This window comes from Dermacentor andersoni, chromosome 6, assembly GCF_023375885.2.
Source record: "Dermacentor andersoni chromosome 6, qqDerAnde1_hic_scaffold, whole genome shotgun sequence".
Classification (NCBI taxonomy): domain Eukaryota; kingdom Metazoa; phylum Arthropoda; class Arachnida; order Ixodida; family Ixodidae; genus Dermacentor; species Dermacentor andersoni.
Window position 1 is genome coordinate 47,660,752 of NC_092819.1, and position 12,689 is coordinate 47,673,440.

Here is a 12,689-nt window from a genome sequence, read left to right on the forward strand (position 1 = left end):
AATGTGTCCGACGAAATGCATTGGTGTTCCAGTTGCTTTTGTGCTTCAATGAATAAAACAGCGTTTTCTTTTTAAAAAAAAGTAACTGGAACGCCAATGCATTTTGTGGGACGCTTCGAAAATTAACATCTCGAAACTGGTGCAGTCCTGAGAATTCGTTCCAAGTGAATACGCCTTGCGAACTCACCAGCTATAATTCGTAGATTGAAATAGAGGCCGCAATGTTAATAATGAAGCTAACGTAATTATGGCTAATTATTTAATAAAGTATTTAGATTTCTCATAGAAGTAATGGCTGCCTGATCGGGTAACTTAGATCAAGGATTAGGATCGTGATATTTGCCACAGGCAATTTTTTTAAAATTTGGTGCAGCTAGAAAAAAAGAAAACACCCTGTATTATTCGCACGATTCCAAAGCGCACTATTTTTGAATAAAAGGTGCGTTCAAATTTGCATGTGCGTTACCAATTGTAACTAACTCTACTCAAAATGAAACAGATTCTTAATGCAAAGTAGCTAGCCACACAGCCATGGAATAGGTCATCTGAAGAAAGCGGCCCTCGGAGACATCGCAAGGTGGATCCATGGTGCGTGGAATGCCCTGCCGCAGCCGATGGTTGCGCGAGCCTCCAGAAGTGGGGCATCTCTAATGCCATTAGATATACAAATGAAGATGACTATGTGGTGGGTAGACAGCGAAAAGAAGGTGACGTCGGACTCCGATAGCCACTAGCCGCTCCATGATGGAGTGTGTAAGCGCGACTGAACGAAGACGTAGAAAGAAATAGATACACAAGACAGCGCGTTGAGTAGCACTTACACACACTATCATGGATTTAAAGGGACACTAAAGGTTAATATTAAGTCAACGTGGACTGTTGAAATACCATCCCAGAAACCTCTAAACACTTGTTTCATGCGAAGAAGAGACTTACTTTAAGAGAAAATGCGTTCTGAAGCGTCCGCGTACCTCTAGCGCAGTTCAAATCGCCCGCCCTCCGATCGAGGAGTGGTGACGTCATGTCTCATAGTGACGTTGCGCCGTCGGTAACGGCGCCCGCAGGCGGCGCTACGACTTTTCTGCGCAAAACGCAAACGCACGGCCAGAAACAGAACCAAGACAGAGCCGACAGCAGCGCGAAAGCGGAACTATATGGTGGCTAGCGGAAGGGAAAGTGCGCGAAGATCAGCTGGTTCTTTATTTTATGACGCCAACTTTGACGCTCGTTGCAATGGACTACCCTAACAACGACACATTGGCTCGCGATGCTGAGCTTGACTTCAGCGATTTAAGCACTGATGAACGTGACCTGCTGCTGAGGGCTCGCGCTGCCGGCGTCGTCGCGTACTACTACGACGGCAACTGTATGTCATGGCTGTACATATTCACACATTTGTAGCTTTTCCTTCGTGAAAACCAAACGCCGCACTCACCGCCCGCGTCTTCGACCTGCAGTTGTTCTTGCGCTTCGGAGAACGCAGGCAAGACCGACGGAACAGCGCTACGGGAAAGCATTGCTTTGAAAGGCACTCCACACGACTTCAGTAAGTCGGCGTTGAACTCGTAATCCTCTGGACGAAAGTGCAGCGAGCACACTATGTGATTTTTCGGCTCTTTCCCAATGCGCTGTGGCAGAGGTACGGAACTCAACCACTTCGAACGGAGAGGTTCACTCGTTGGCACACAGTGATAAGTAACGTTGGATTAGCCGCTGCAACTGCCCTTGGCCAAGTTCCGCGGACCGTTCGCGCATCCCACGACATCACCTGGACGTGGCATTCTCGCTGCTTGTTCCAAATGCAAGTTTCGCGAGCCAGCAGAACCAGCGCAGCACGACGCGATAACGAAACAACTGAAACTCCAAAGCGCGCGCGGCGCATAGTCGAGCGCGCAGAGTCAAGCGAAAACGAAGCCTTTCGACCACCCATACTACTGAAGGGTAACGTCAAAATGTTATTTTTTTTTAGAATTGAACAGAAGTAGACAAGTAGCATTTTCTTCCGTCTTATAACCCAATGAAATTATCTTTTTAATACGAGTAGTTGAGTACTAGTGACATAAATTACGATGAGGAGTGCCTTCGTCATTGGGCTGTACCAGAATGTCGCTGGGGGGTCTCAAATCGTGTCATGCATTTACCTCAATTTCTCGGTTACTAAAGCTCTGTTCGCGATTATATTGACGCTTTAGACGTTCTAGAGCATTGCTTTATAACTTTAACTTGACTTCATAGTAACCTTCAGTGTCCCTTTAAACCAACTAGCCCGCCAACGTGTTTTAACCAACTTCATCATTAGCCGCTAATATTCAGCTGTATACGTGTCTGTGTGTCTTTGTATGTTCCATAATATCGTTTCAACAGAGTACGCGTGGACTCATTTTTCGTTACTTGATGAGTGCGGTAGAACCGGCACCAAGTTGTTATTATATGTTTGGATATTTGCGCGGTAATATAACTGCGCGTTACTATCTGTGGCGCGGTAGAATCGTGCAAATACGGCATTTGCCATAACGCGGCTATTAATTATTCGAACAAGATGTTCGATTCGATTCGCTTCTGGCAGTCTTCGATTCGTATTCGATTCGGTCGCAAAAGTCACTATTCGCCCACCCCTACGTGAAAGCGAGGCCCTACCTTAAGGTGGCTTCACAACATCGACCGTATGTTTGCCGTGAAGCGAGCTTGCCGTCAGCAACGAGGCGTACAGCGAAAAACGAGCTGCGTGACAGTTTCCTGCTGTTGTCGGCGAACAAAGGGTCACGGTTAGTTTGAAGAGACACTAAACGAAAAATTTTGATAGGCTGGCGCGTTATTCTGCAGTAACGATTAGGTAAAAACTTGTAAGTAGATAAAATGCAATATTCCCACTTACGGGAACACACGGTGATTATATATATATATATATATATATATATATATATATATATATATATAGCTCGTTCGTTCGCTCGTTCGTTCGTTCGTTCGTTCGTTCGTTCGCTCGCTCGCTCGCTCGCTCGCTCGCTTACTTACATTGATAATCATCCTCGACAATTTCAGCATAATTTTTTGCTTGCCTACAGTATCGACTCACAATTTGAGGACAAATACAACTTCTGTAATACACTACTGTGTAGCGGCCATTTAATTTCGAGAATTCTACGACTCGAAAATTTCGCGCGTGCAAAAATTGCAAGCGAGCGATGTCAAACGCCCTGGTATTGAGAAAAAAATGAAAACAGACGCCCCTAACAGCCATGTCGAAGTTTATACAGGATCATGTAATATATATATATATATATATATATATATATATATATATATATATATATATATATATATTACATGATCCTGTATAAACTTCGACATGGCTGTTAGGGGCGTCTGTTTTCATTTTTTTCTCAATACCAGGGCGTTTGACATCGCTCGCTTGCAATTTTTGCACGCGCGAAATTTTCGAGTCGTAGAATTCTCGAAATTAAATGGCCCCTTGCCAAGCGCTCCACAAAGCTCACTCGCGACAGTGCCCCCTCCTTGCAACTCGGCGGCGGGAGAGAGAGCGCCCCCTTTCTTCGGCGCCTTCACCCGACCACCGAACGCAACCAAGTTCGGCCACTGACCGCAAACCGGGAATGCGCGCGAAAGGGGCAAGAAAAGCTATTCGTTTTCAAAATTGAAAACACCATTAAGTTCGCTTACACTGATATCAGTGTAATGCTCGTCGCAATGTTGCAACGTGCGTTACCCAAAACTGCCATGCGTCGGTATCGTAAACGTACGAGAATATTAAATATATATATATATATATATATATATATATATATATATATATATATATATATATATATACTTTCTTACCTAGGACGAATGACGTTTGGTAGAGGGCGGTAGCTCCTATGGCCGTGATTATGCGCGTCACCGTGAACTGCACGTAATTGCTGGTGAACACCGTGGCCCACGAGGCGAACACGAACACAGGCGGGATGAACAGGAAGCAGATCCGGCGGCCGTACCTGCGAACCCGGGCACCGATGACTACTGTTACGACTTGGGCACGTGTATAGTCTTTGCCAACCGTTACACAGAGCCGCGTTGCGCCCTCCGCCGGGACCCTTGATTGTGGAACTTTATTTTTTTCTAAACAATAGTTGGAGCATAAATGGCAATTAAGTGTTGCAGCAGTTGGTAGAATTTGGCCTAACTTATATCAAATATCTTTATTTAAATCTGCTTTTCCGTTAACGCTTGCGTTGAGGCTAGTTGGAATGACGTAATTAATAAAAAGCGCTGCATAAGTGAAGACACACACGAAGCGTGAATAGACTCTGTGCGCATGTTCAAGCTGTGTGTGCGTGTTTTAACTTCTGCAGCGCTGTTTTCGAATTAGGCTTATATGTTGCCTAATGAAAGGTCTTGTGTTCCGTTTGTGCGCTTGAACTTGAAGAAACATAGTTACTAAAAAAAAAAAAAGAGGGGGGGGGGACGCGCTCGCACTTACCTGTCAGAGAGATGGCCAAACAGCACCGATGCAACCATGACACCCACCATGAACAGTGATTGCGATGTGCTGACTAGCCAAGCATCCTTGCAGACCAGGTTGAACTGAAATGTAGCGAGGGAAAACACGGCGCAACCGTACAGCACGCGCTTCAAAAGGTGCACAAACACACACATAATTAAGGGGCAAGCGGTAGAAAAATGTCCCATATCTGATGGGCGTGCTGGGCGGATCGGTATGAAAGAAAGCATCTGGCAATTCCTTTCGATACTCAAGTACAACAATGCGAAGCCTTCAAATACCAGAACCATATGTGTGTAGCAGCTCTCGCAAACTTGATAAAGTCGAAGTTTCGTTTCTGAAGTAACCGTTGCTTTAATACCGCGTGGTGAATCTCCAAGCAACGATCGACGATGAACTGACTCGTTACTGCAAGCTTTAAGCTTCTGCAGGCTTCTTCCTATACAATCTAATATAAAGTTCTGAGCAGCTTAGTCAATAAAGCTATGGACCCTGTATGGTGCGGTACACGTGGTACTCCCGCACTCAGTCCCTGGACAAAGGCACTAACAAGAATTTTCCAGACTAGCGAAATTGGTCGTCAAGTTCGCTGAACTGCAAAGTTTGCACCGCTATGAGCTTCAGTAAAACTGAGTGACTTCCGTGTGTAGAATACATATGTCGGTTTGATTAAGGTAGAATTTTCATTCACGGTGCACTCACGGGTGTAAACTGCACAGGTACGTGGAAAAAAAGGCGTGCGCACCTCGGTGACGACGGTGCTGTCAAACTCGACGTTCGAATAGATCCAGCGGTCGCAGCGCTGCGACGTGTTGAGGAAATCCTCGGGCGTGCAGCCTACCGGCGCCGAGCTGTTGCGGTCGTAGCGGTAGCACTGCACCTCGTCCATGCTGTGGTCGGGGATGGCGTACGTCGCCCACGGCTCGTGGAACGTCGTGCCGTTGACATCGCAGCCGTCGATGAAGCACCTTGGCGCAAAAGGGGTTAAAAAAGAGAAGGCAGATAGGGGATTAGCCGAATTTTATGTCGATACCGTCGAAGAATAGCACGCGCACTGTTATGACGAATATGCGCGTTCAAGGTGGCACCAAAATGCAACATTTGGCTGCCATATACCGCAGCGTCGGTGAATGTAACGAGAACCACGTATATATATCATTGTTAAAGTGCCACAGTAAATGACAGGAAATAGCTCGATAACTATTTCCTAGGCATTTAACCGTCAAAATAAACACAGGCCGTACAATTAACTCCACGCACAGCACACTGGATCCAATCGAATCAAGTTTTCCTTTTTTTTTTTTTTTTGCTTATTGGGTATTTGGGACTCTCTCCTTCCCTCCTTGTTCATGGCGATAGAAACGTCTTGGCGGAACGACGCCGATAGCTTGTCAAAAAAACGATAAAATCATAACCGTTAAAGTGACGACTGCTTTTTACGGTGTATGCACTGCATTGCCGATGCATTTCCGGCGTATACTAAGCTTACTAATTGGTGCTGCGACGCCATTGTAGCTTCGCACAGCGGCGATAACGCTACATACGACGGTAAAAATAGGATACGCGAAGTATTTGCATTGTTCAGTGGTCGCACGGAGCACGTCTGGGTCGTTAGGTTACAGCGCGGTCACAGTGCATTGTGAAATTGTAGCGCCGACGCCGGCTTGCAACGCCGTGGCACTTCGAGCCCTTACGCGTACCACGTGTCTCAGGCTTGAAGTTAGCCGCACTCTGTAGCGACTAACTATTCGATAATAATGCAGCTCCCAGTTCTATAAGACAATGCAAACGATCAAGGCAATACGATCCGATTATGAGGCGCGCCGTTGTGGGTGATTCAGGATTAGTTTTGATCATCTAAGCACACAAGCGCTTGCGTTTTTTTCTCCTTTCCTTTCGTCCCCATGTAAATGCTGCCGCAGCGATCGAACTCGGCACCTTGATCTTTGCAGCGCGACGTCACAGCCACTAATTAATAAGCCACCGCGGGGGGGTGTGGGGGTGTCACATATGTGTACGCAGCGAATACGACATCGATGCACGATACTTGTCAGGGAAAGAATGACGATGATAGGTGCACATGTACGCATAGACAAATCCGACAAATATCTAGCTACATTTAGTATTCTGAGGAGGAGGAAGTAAACCTTATTGCTCTAGAAAGAGTAATTCAGCGGTCAGGCCGGATGTCTTCTTCTATTGGTTGATGACGATCTCCAGCCTGCATGTTTGGCGCCCCTATTCCAGGGCACCACTTAGCGTGGCTGCTCGTCGGGCATGATCCACCAGCCTCCGATGGAGGCTAGGGTCGCCGCTGGAGAGCACGCTCTCCCACTGCTCCGCACTCGGATTTTCTATTTTGTGGAATGCCTTATTCGTATTGCACTCCCATGTGATGTGATAAAGTGTGGGTATTGCGCCACACCACGGGCATGTGTCCCTGTATTGACTTGGGAACATTTTGCATAGCATATGCAAATTTGGGAAAGTTCCTGTCTGCAGCTTTCGCCAGTAAACTGCCTGTTGTTGAGTGAGTGTATTGTGGGGCGGGGGATATCTGATCCTCGTCCCTCTATGGTAATTTAGTATGTCAGAGTACGTTGGGATCACCGTCATGAAATGCTCAGGATCTCTGTTTGGGTCCGCTCGGTTTGTATACTCGCGAGCGATCCTATCAACCCTTTGGTTGCCCTCAATCTCAGTGTGCCCCGGTACCCAAAAGATGGTGTGTCTAATGCGTTTATTCTGTTGGCCAGCGCGGAAGAAGATTTGGAGCGCTTTTTGACCGATTCTGCCGTTAATGTAATTTCGGGATGCTTCCTTGGAGTCTGTTAGTGGAGTCTGTGTCTGTGGAGTCTGTCTTGGATTCTGAACCTTTTGTGGCATACAGACATGCATAAACGAAAAAAGGAAACCGAGGGCCCGATTTCTATTAGTTATATCACAAGAAGCCAACAAACAAAGACACCAAGAACAGCATAAGCGAAATTACATGTAGGTACTTATTAAAGGAATAAATAAATTATCAATAAACGGAAATGAAAGTGGATGAAAAAAAATCATGAGCCATTCCACTCTGTGAAGGTGGTTGACCGGCGAAGCTGTTTAGCACACGACATGGAGGTGACACATAATTTTGAACAAAGGTACGAACTCATTTATTGTATTGATGGGTTGTCATTATTTCATTCGCAACTGCAATCACTTTCTTTGATAACGTCAAATCGTTGCACGTACGCCACTGGGTGGTCGGTTAGGCCAGATCGGTGTGACATCGCAAGATGTATGTGTGCAACACGGAACGCGTAAACCGCGCCCTTTTCGGTACCGGCACATCCCCATTGAAATCACCGACAACGACAACAGGGGTAGTGTCATCGCAGCTAATTCACGCCATGAGTAGCCATGAGTAGCCAAGTGAGTAGCCATGAATCTTACGGGACTATGAGTCATTGCAGTTTTTGCTTGCTCACGGGGGTATGAACCATTGATGATGACTGTTTTCGACATGCTGTTATTTATGTTGTATGCGTGATTGGAAAGAACTGCTGACGTACTGTTCGCTTCACTTTGCTGAACGCTTGTAGCCTCTGCCTTACAGGGCTATGAGCCATTGCATTTTTTGCTTGCTTATGGGAGCATGAGTGCTCACGGGGGTATGGGCCATTGATAATGATAGTTTTTGTGTGCGGAGAACAAGAATGCACGGAACCCTAGCCATATACACCTTCGCTGTAAAAACAAGTGGCCGCAGGTGGGGCACGAACCCACGCCTTCGCATTACACGTGCGATGCTCTTACGAACTGTGCTACCGTGGCGCCGTTAATTTTCCCATCCACTTTCTGGGGTACTTATGTTTATCTACTAGAACTAAACCTTGGAGTGTTAGCCAGCACCACACCTCACGGCCTGGAACATCCGCCGCCTTCGAGACGTAATCCCTCTCAAGTTGTACATCCATACTTTGCAGGAACGAAGCTGTTCCGGTACTCTTTTCCCTCGTTCAGTCAGCGATTGGAACTCTACTGTACATCAAATCCCGGCCGCGGCGGCCGCATTTCGATGTGGGCGAAGTGCGAGAACGCCTGTGTACCGTGCATTGGCGCACATTAATGAACCCGAGTTGATCAAAATTAAACCCTAGACTGTCCCACTACGGCGCGCCTCATAATCAGATCGTGGTTTTGGCATGCAAAATCCCAGAATTTGTTAACTCTGCTGTAGAGTGTACTGTGGAGGCCATCTCCGAGGAATGGCCCCTGAATTATGTGTTGATGCTTCTGAAAATTGTCTAATAACACCTTATAACCCTCCACGGCTTGGGCAGCTCTTGCTGCCTGCTGTCTATGGAAACAAATAAACAAAAGTAAACGAATAAACAAACTTTTTGGTAAACTACGTGCAAGTGAATTGCTGAAAAGATTGTTTAACCAGATAAAACTGTAACGCTGCTCCTTATATATATAGGCAATGAAGCGACGCGGACATTTGCCGGCGCACCAAGGTGACGCCACGGCAGACGGGCTAAATATTCCGCGCTATCAGGGTAAGATTATCTACAAAGCCAAGAAAGCGCAAATACGGCGACGGTCTGACCCTTCCGTTCTCGCACTAAACAACCAAGCGCGGCAAAGGCCACCGATACCCAGATCTCGAGCGCCTTTCGAAGTGCCGCCCGGAGAAATCCGGCAATAAAGTACCTCGCAGATAAAGATATAGCCGTAGAACCGTTCGAAATTACAGGCCGAGACCCTCAGACACAAGACGATGCTCAAGGCGACACGCCTGGAGACGCATTCGAGAGTGCCGACAAGATTCGCATGCGATAAAACAACGCCGGAAACAGATAAACAGGCACGGGGGAAACCGAATTTCAGGCGCACAGCAGTGTAGTGACATAGCAAAAGTGTTCCCGAGTTTGTGAACGCGGCATACGACAGTTTCCGTATAACGAAGCAACTGCGTGAAATATTGCAAAAGAAGTGAAATGTGCGGGAATCTTGCTGCACTTATAATTCCGCAATTGCAACATGTGCGTAATTAAATAGAACATGAGCAGTTGAATTGGTGGGACTGATACTTAAGCTTACTGATTACGATTTGTCGTGTCCGCCTATTCACGCAAGCTGGCTAAGCTGCGGAATGACGAGCTCCACGCGTGCTTTTCATCTATGTGTGTCAGCGATATTAAGCAGCAATTGTTGCGAGTGACGCTTATGCGCGTCCTTCTGTTCAATCTTAGTTTGTTACCGCTTTGTTTCCAAGATGCGTGGGATAGTATACGATATATCCATCGCTTGTTTAAACCAACGATTTCTGTCGTGCAGTTCTGTGCGGTTCGTGGAAAATGCGTGAAACTACGGGCCGCGAACCCTTTGAATGGATTCGGGATCTAACCGCGTCGACATAACTACATGTGTACATTAAGATGAATCTTTACCTAAGGAGTTTCTATCTAAATAGAGTAAAACCTCGTTACAACAAAGTCAAAGAGGGAGCCGAACATCGTTAAAATGGAACGACTATAGAGATTGGTGGGAGTGAATGCAAAAAAAAAAAAAAAGAGACCGCGAAAAAAATTAGACCGGGTAAAAGACAGAAGCAGGGTACACGCAGCAAATCATTTACTCGATAATTAGTTTTGGGCGCTGAGGAATGCTGCTGTGGTAAAGCTGACGAACGCAGGAGTAAATGAGCTACTTTGTGTTCTTTAACGCGAATACGAAATTCCGGTGATACCGTTAGCTCTCCAAGGAGGAAAAGTGTGGGGTATCGCAACACTTGTGCGGCTCTGCGGTGTACGCCAGGTTATTTCGTTTTCCCGAAGACGACAGGTAAGCAATGTTCTGCTCGGCAAGCGTTTGAGTTTCGTTATTCAGGAATTTCCTTGCAGTCGCGGAAACCATAAACGAACCGGAGTAGCTTGGTGCCTCTGTCTGGTGACCGTACATTACGTTCGACGAGTCTGCGTTAACTTTGTTCTTGCTTGGCGTTTCAGTAATTTTTGCCCACTTACGCTGACATGCGCGATCGTAAAAAGAAAGAAAGAAAGAAAGGAAGAAAGAAAGAAAGAGAAATAGTTTGTAGACAAACGTGTGGTGATAAATTATTGCTATGTCTCATGGCATGCGATGTGCTTGCAACGATTATCTATCCGCTACCAGTCTTGCATTAGAGTGCTTAATGAAATTTGGTTTCTAACAGACAGCAAATCCCACGCACTGTGGGAATCGATGTAAGAGAAGCTTTCTGCTCTGTTCGCTTCGATTGACGATAATTAGCGGCGATGTTGACGGCGAATGTTTCAATTTCTTCTACGTATATATATATAGTCCAACACGAGAGTGGCGAGTAGATGTTAAACGTTATACCTCACGTGCTCCACTGTCGTTTTTCTGCGTAGTACAAAGAAAAAAAAGTGTGTGTGTGTGTGTGGGGGGGGGGGGTGATTGCTGGAGGTGTTATGCGCCATACTTCATAATCTCCCGAGAAGGTTGATCATCCTCATTGCATCATATGGCACACCACATCGTGGCAGGAGTACTAAAGTTTAATTGAATTACGGCGCTGCGCGTGAAAAACCACAATCGGATTACGAGTCACGCCGTAGTGGCCGACTCCGGATGAATTTTCCTCCGTGGCGTTCTTTAATGTGTCCCTAAATCTAAGTGCACGAGCGTTTTGAAACGAGCTTCCTTTGCCTCTCCCTTCGGCTTTCCCACTGCTGCTGCTGCTGTCTGGCACACCGCGTCGGCGGGTGGTTCAGAGCGTGGTGTAATTCGACGCGGTGCAAAGGTACAAACGAGATTCTCGCATCGCATTTCCTCTCTGCTGCGCTCCTGTCATGTATTCACGCGCTCTGAGCCACCCGCCTATGCGGTGTACCAGACAGCATCATCACCAGCAGCAGCAACAGCAGTGGGAAACTCGAAGGAAGAGGCAGAGAAAGCTTGGCTTTAAAAAGCCACCCGAAAATGACGCGAGAGGACCGTCTTGCAGACGTTGAAAGCCACATCCCCACTGCGGGGACCAGGTTGTCCGCAGCACACATTTGAATCCGGCAAAATCGAGCTATATTCGCGAACCACTGCGCGACTCCCGATACTTTCTCGCACAGGAGATTGAATCGTCATCTCTGCAGGCGTATCACTAGATTGTAATTAAATATTCATCTATCGCACGTGCTAATACCACGCGCGACACCGACATACCTGTGCTCGGGTGTGGCCGCCAGGAAGACGTGCGCCAGCTGATGCGCGCCGCTCAGTATGGGCGGCAGGCAGGCCAGTATCTGCACGTACAGCTGGAACCGGCCGTACTCGCCGATGTGGTCCAGGACCTTGTCGAAATCCATGACGAGGCAACGCGAAGGGGCAGGAGAGCGAGTCAGCATGCAGCGGCGTCTATACAGAACAGCGGGGCTTCGGGGGGGGCCAGACCGGCAGCAAAGGGCGAAATCCCGAGCTGTTCTGTTGTTTCTTTTGTCTCTTCGCCTTTCTTTTTTCCCACGGCGTTACGTTCCCTGCAAAGCAGCCCGTCGGCGCGCCGACAGGCGGAATAGATTCCGAGGTGCAGTCGGCGTTAGCGTGGTGTCCCTTTCACTGCTGCTGTTACGAGGCGCCGGTTCGGGGGAGCGGGATACACTGTGTCACAGTTGCGTCACGATAGCCCACGAGCCGCAGCAGAGCTCGCGGTAAACCGAACGCAGGGCCACGAAACTCGCCGCTCGAGGAGCCTTTCCCGGTCGCGCGCTTTGCCGGCACTGGTGGCGCAGACACGGGCCAACGCTGGCTGCTGCAGCTGAGCGAAGAGCACGGCTAGCACGGCCCGGATGGATGAGCTTATCTATCCCGTCTCGTGGGCATCTGCCGACGCCGGCTGTCGATGAAAGAAGCCGGCGTCGGTGCGCTCAGTAGAAGATTGGCTGTGTAGCTACATCGCGCTACATGGTGCTACCGTGAGTCTTTTTCCGAAGCGTGGGCTTTCGACGCCGACGGAAGTGAGCGTCAGGCCCTGAGAAACGGGAGCAATAGTTTAATTAAATTCTGTGGTTTTTGGTGCCAAAGAGCCACGATCCGATCATGAGGCACGTACGCGGCACAGCGGAGTGCTCCGGATCGATGTTGTTCACCCGGGGTTCTTTAACGTGCACTCAATGTATGATACACACGAGCGTTTGTTTTGTTA

At 47.7% G+C, this 12,689-nt stretch overlaps 1 protein-coding gene across 1 annotated transcript in view; it reads right to left on the minus strand.

Annotated features, from left to right (window-relative positions):
* Window positions 1–12,391, minus strand: part of LOC126522044 (organic cation transporter protein-like) — a 28,880-nt gene extending 16,489 nt beyond the window's left edge. Inside the window, exons 1-4 of the mRNA XM_050170825.3 lie at window positions 11,714–12,391; window positions 5,247–5,469; window positions 4,481–4,584; window positions 3,841–3,995 (exon numbers count right to left, since the gene is read on the minus strand). Of these exons, the coding sequence (XP_050026782.1) occupies window positions 3,841–3,995; window positions 4,481–4,584; window positions 5,247–5,469; window positions 11,714–11,895 (664 nt within the window). The 5' untranslated portion in view covers window positions 11,896–12,391. The remainder of the gene's footprint in view (window positions 1–3,840; window positions 3,996–4,480; window positions 4,585–5,246; window positions 5,470–11,713) is intronic.
* Between the last annotated feature and the right edge of the window lie 298 nt (window positions 12,392–12,689).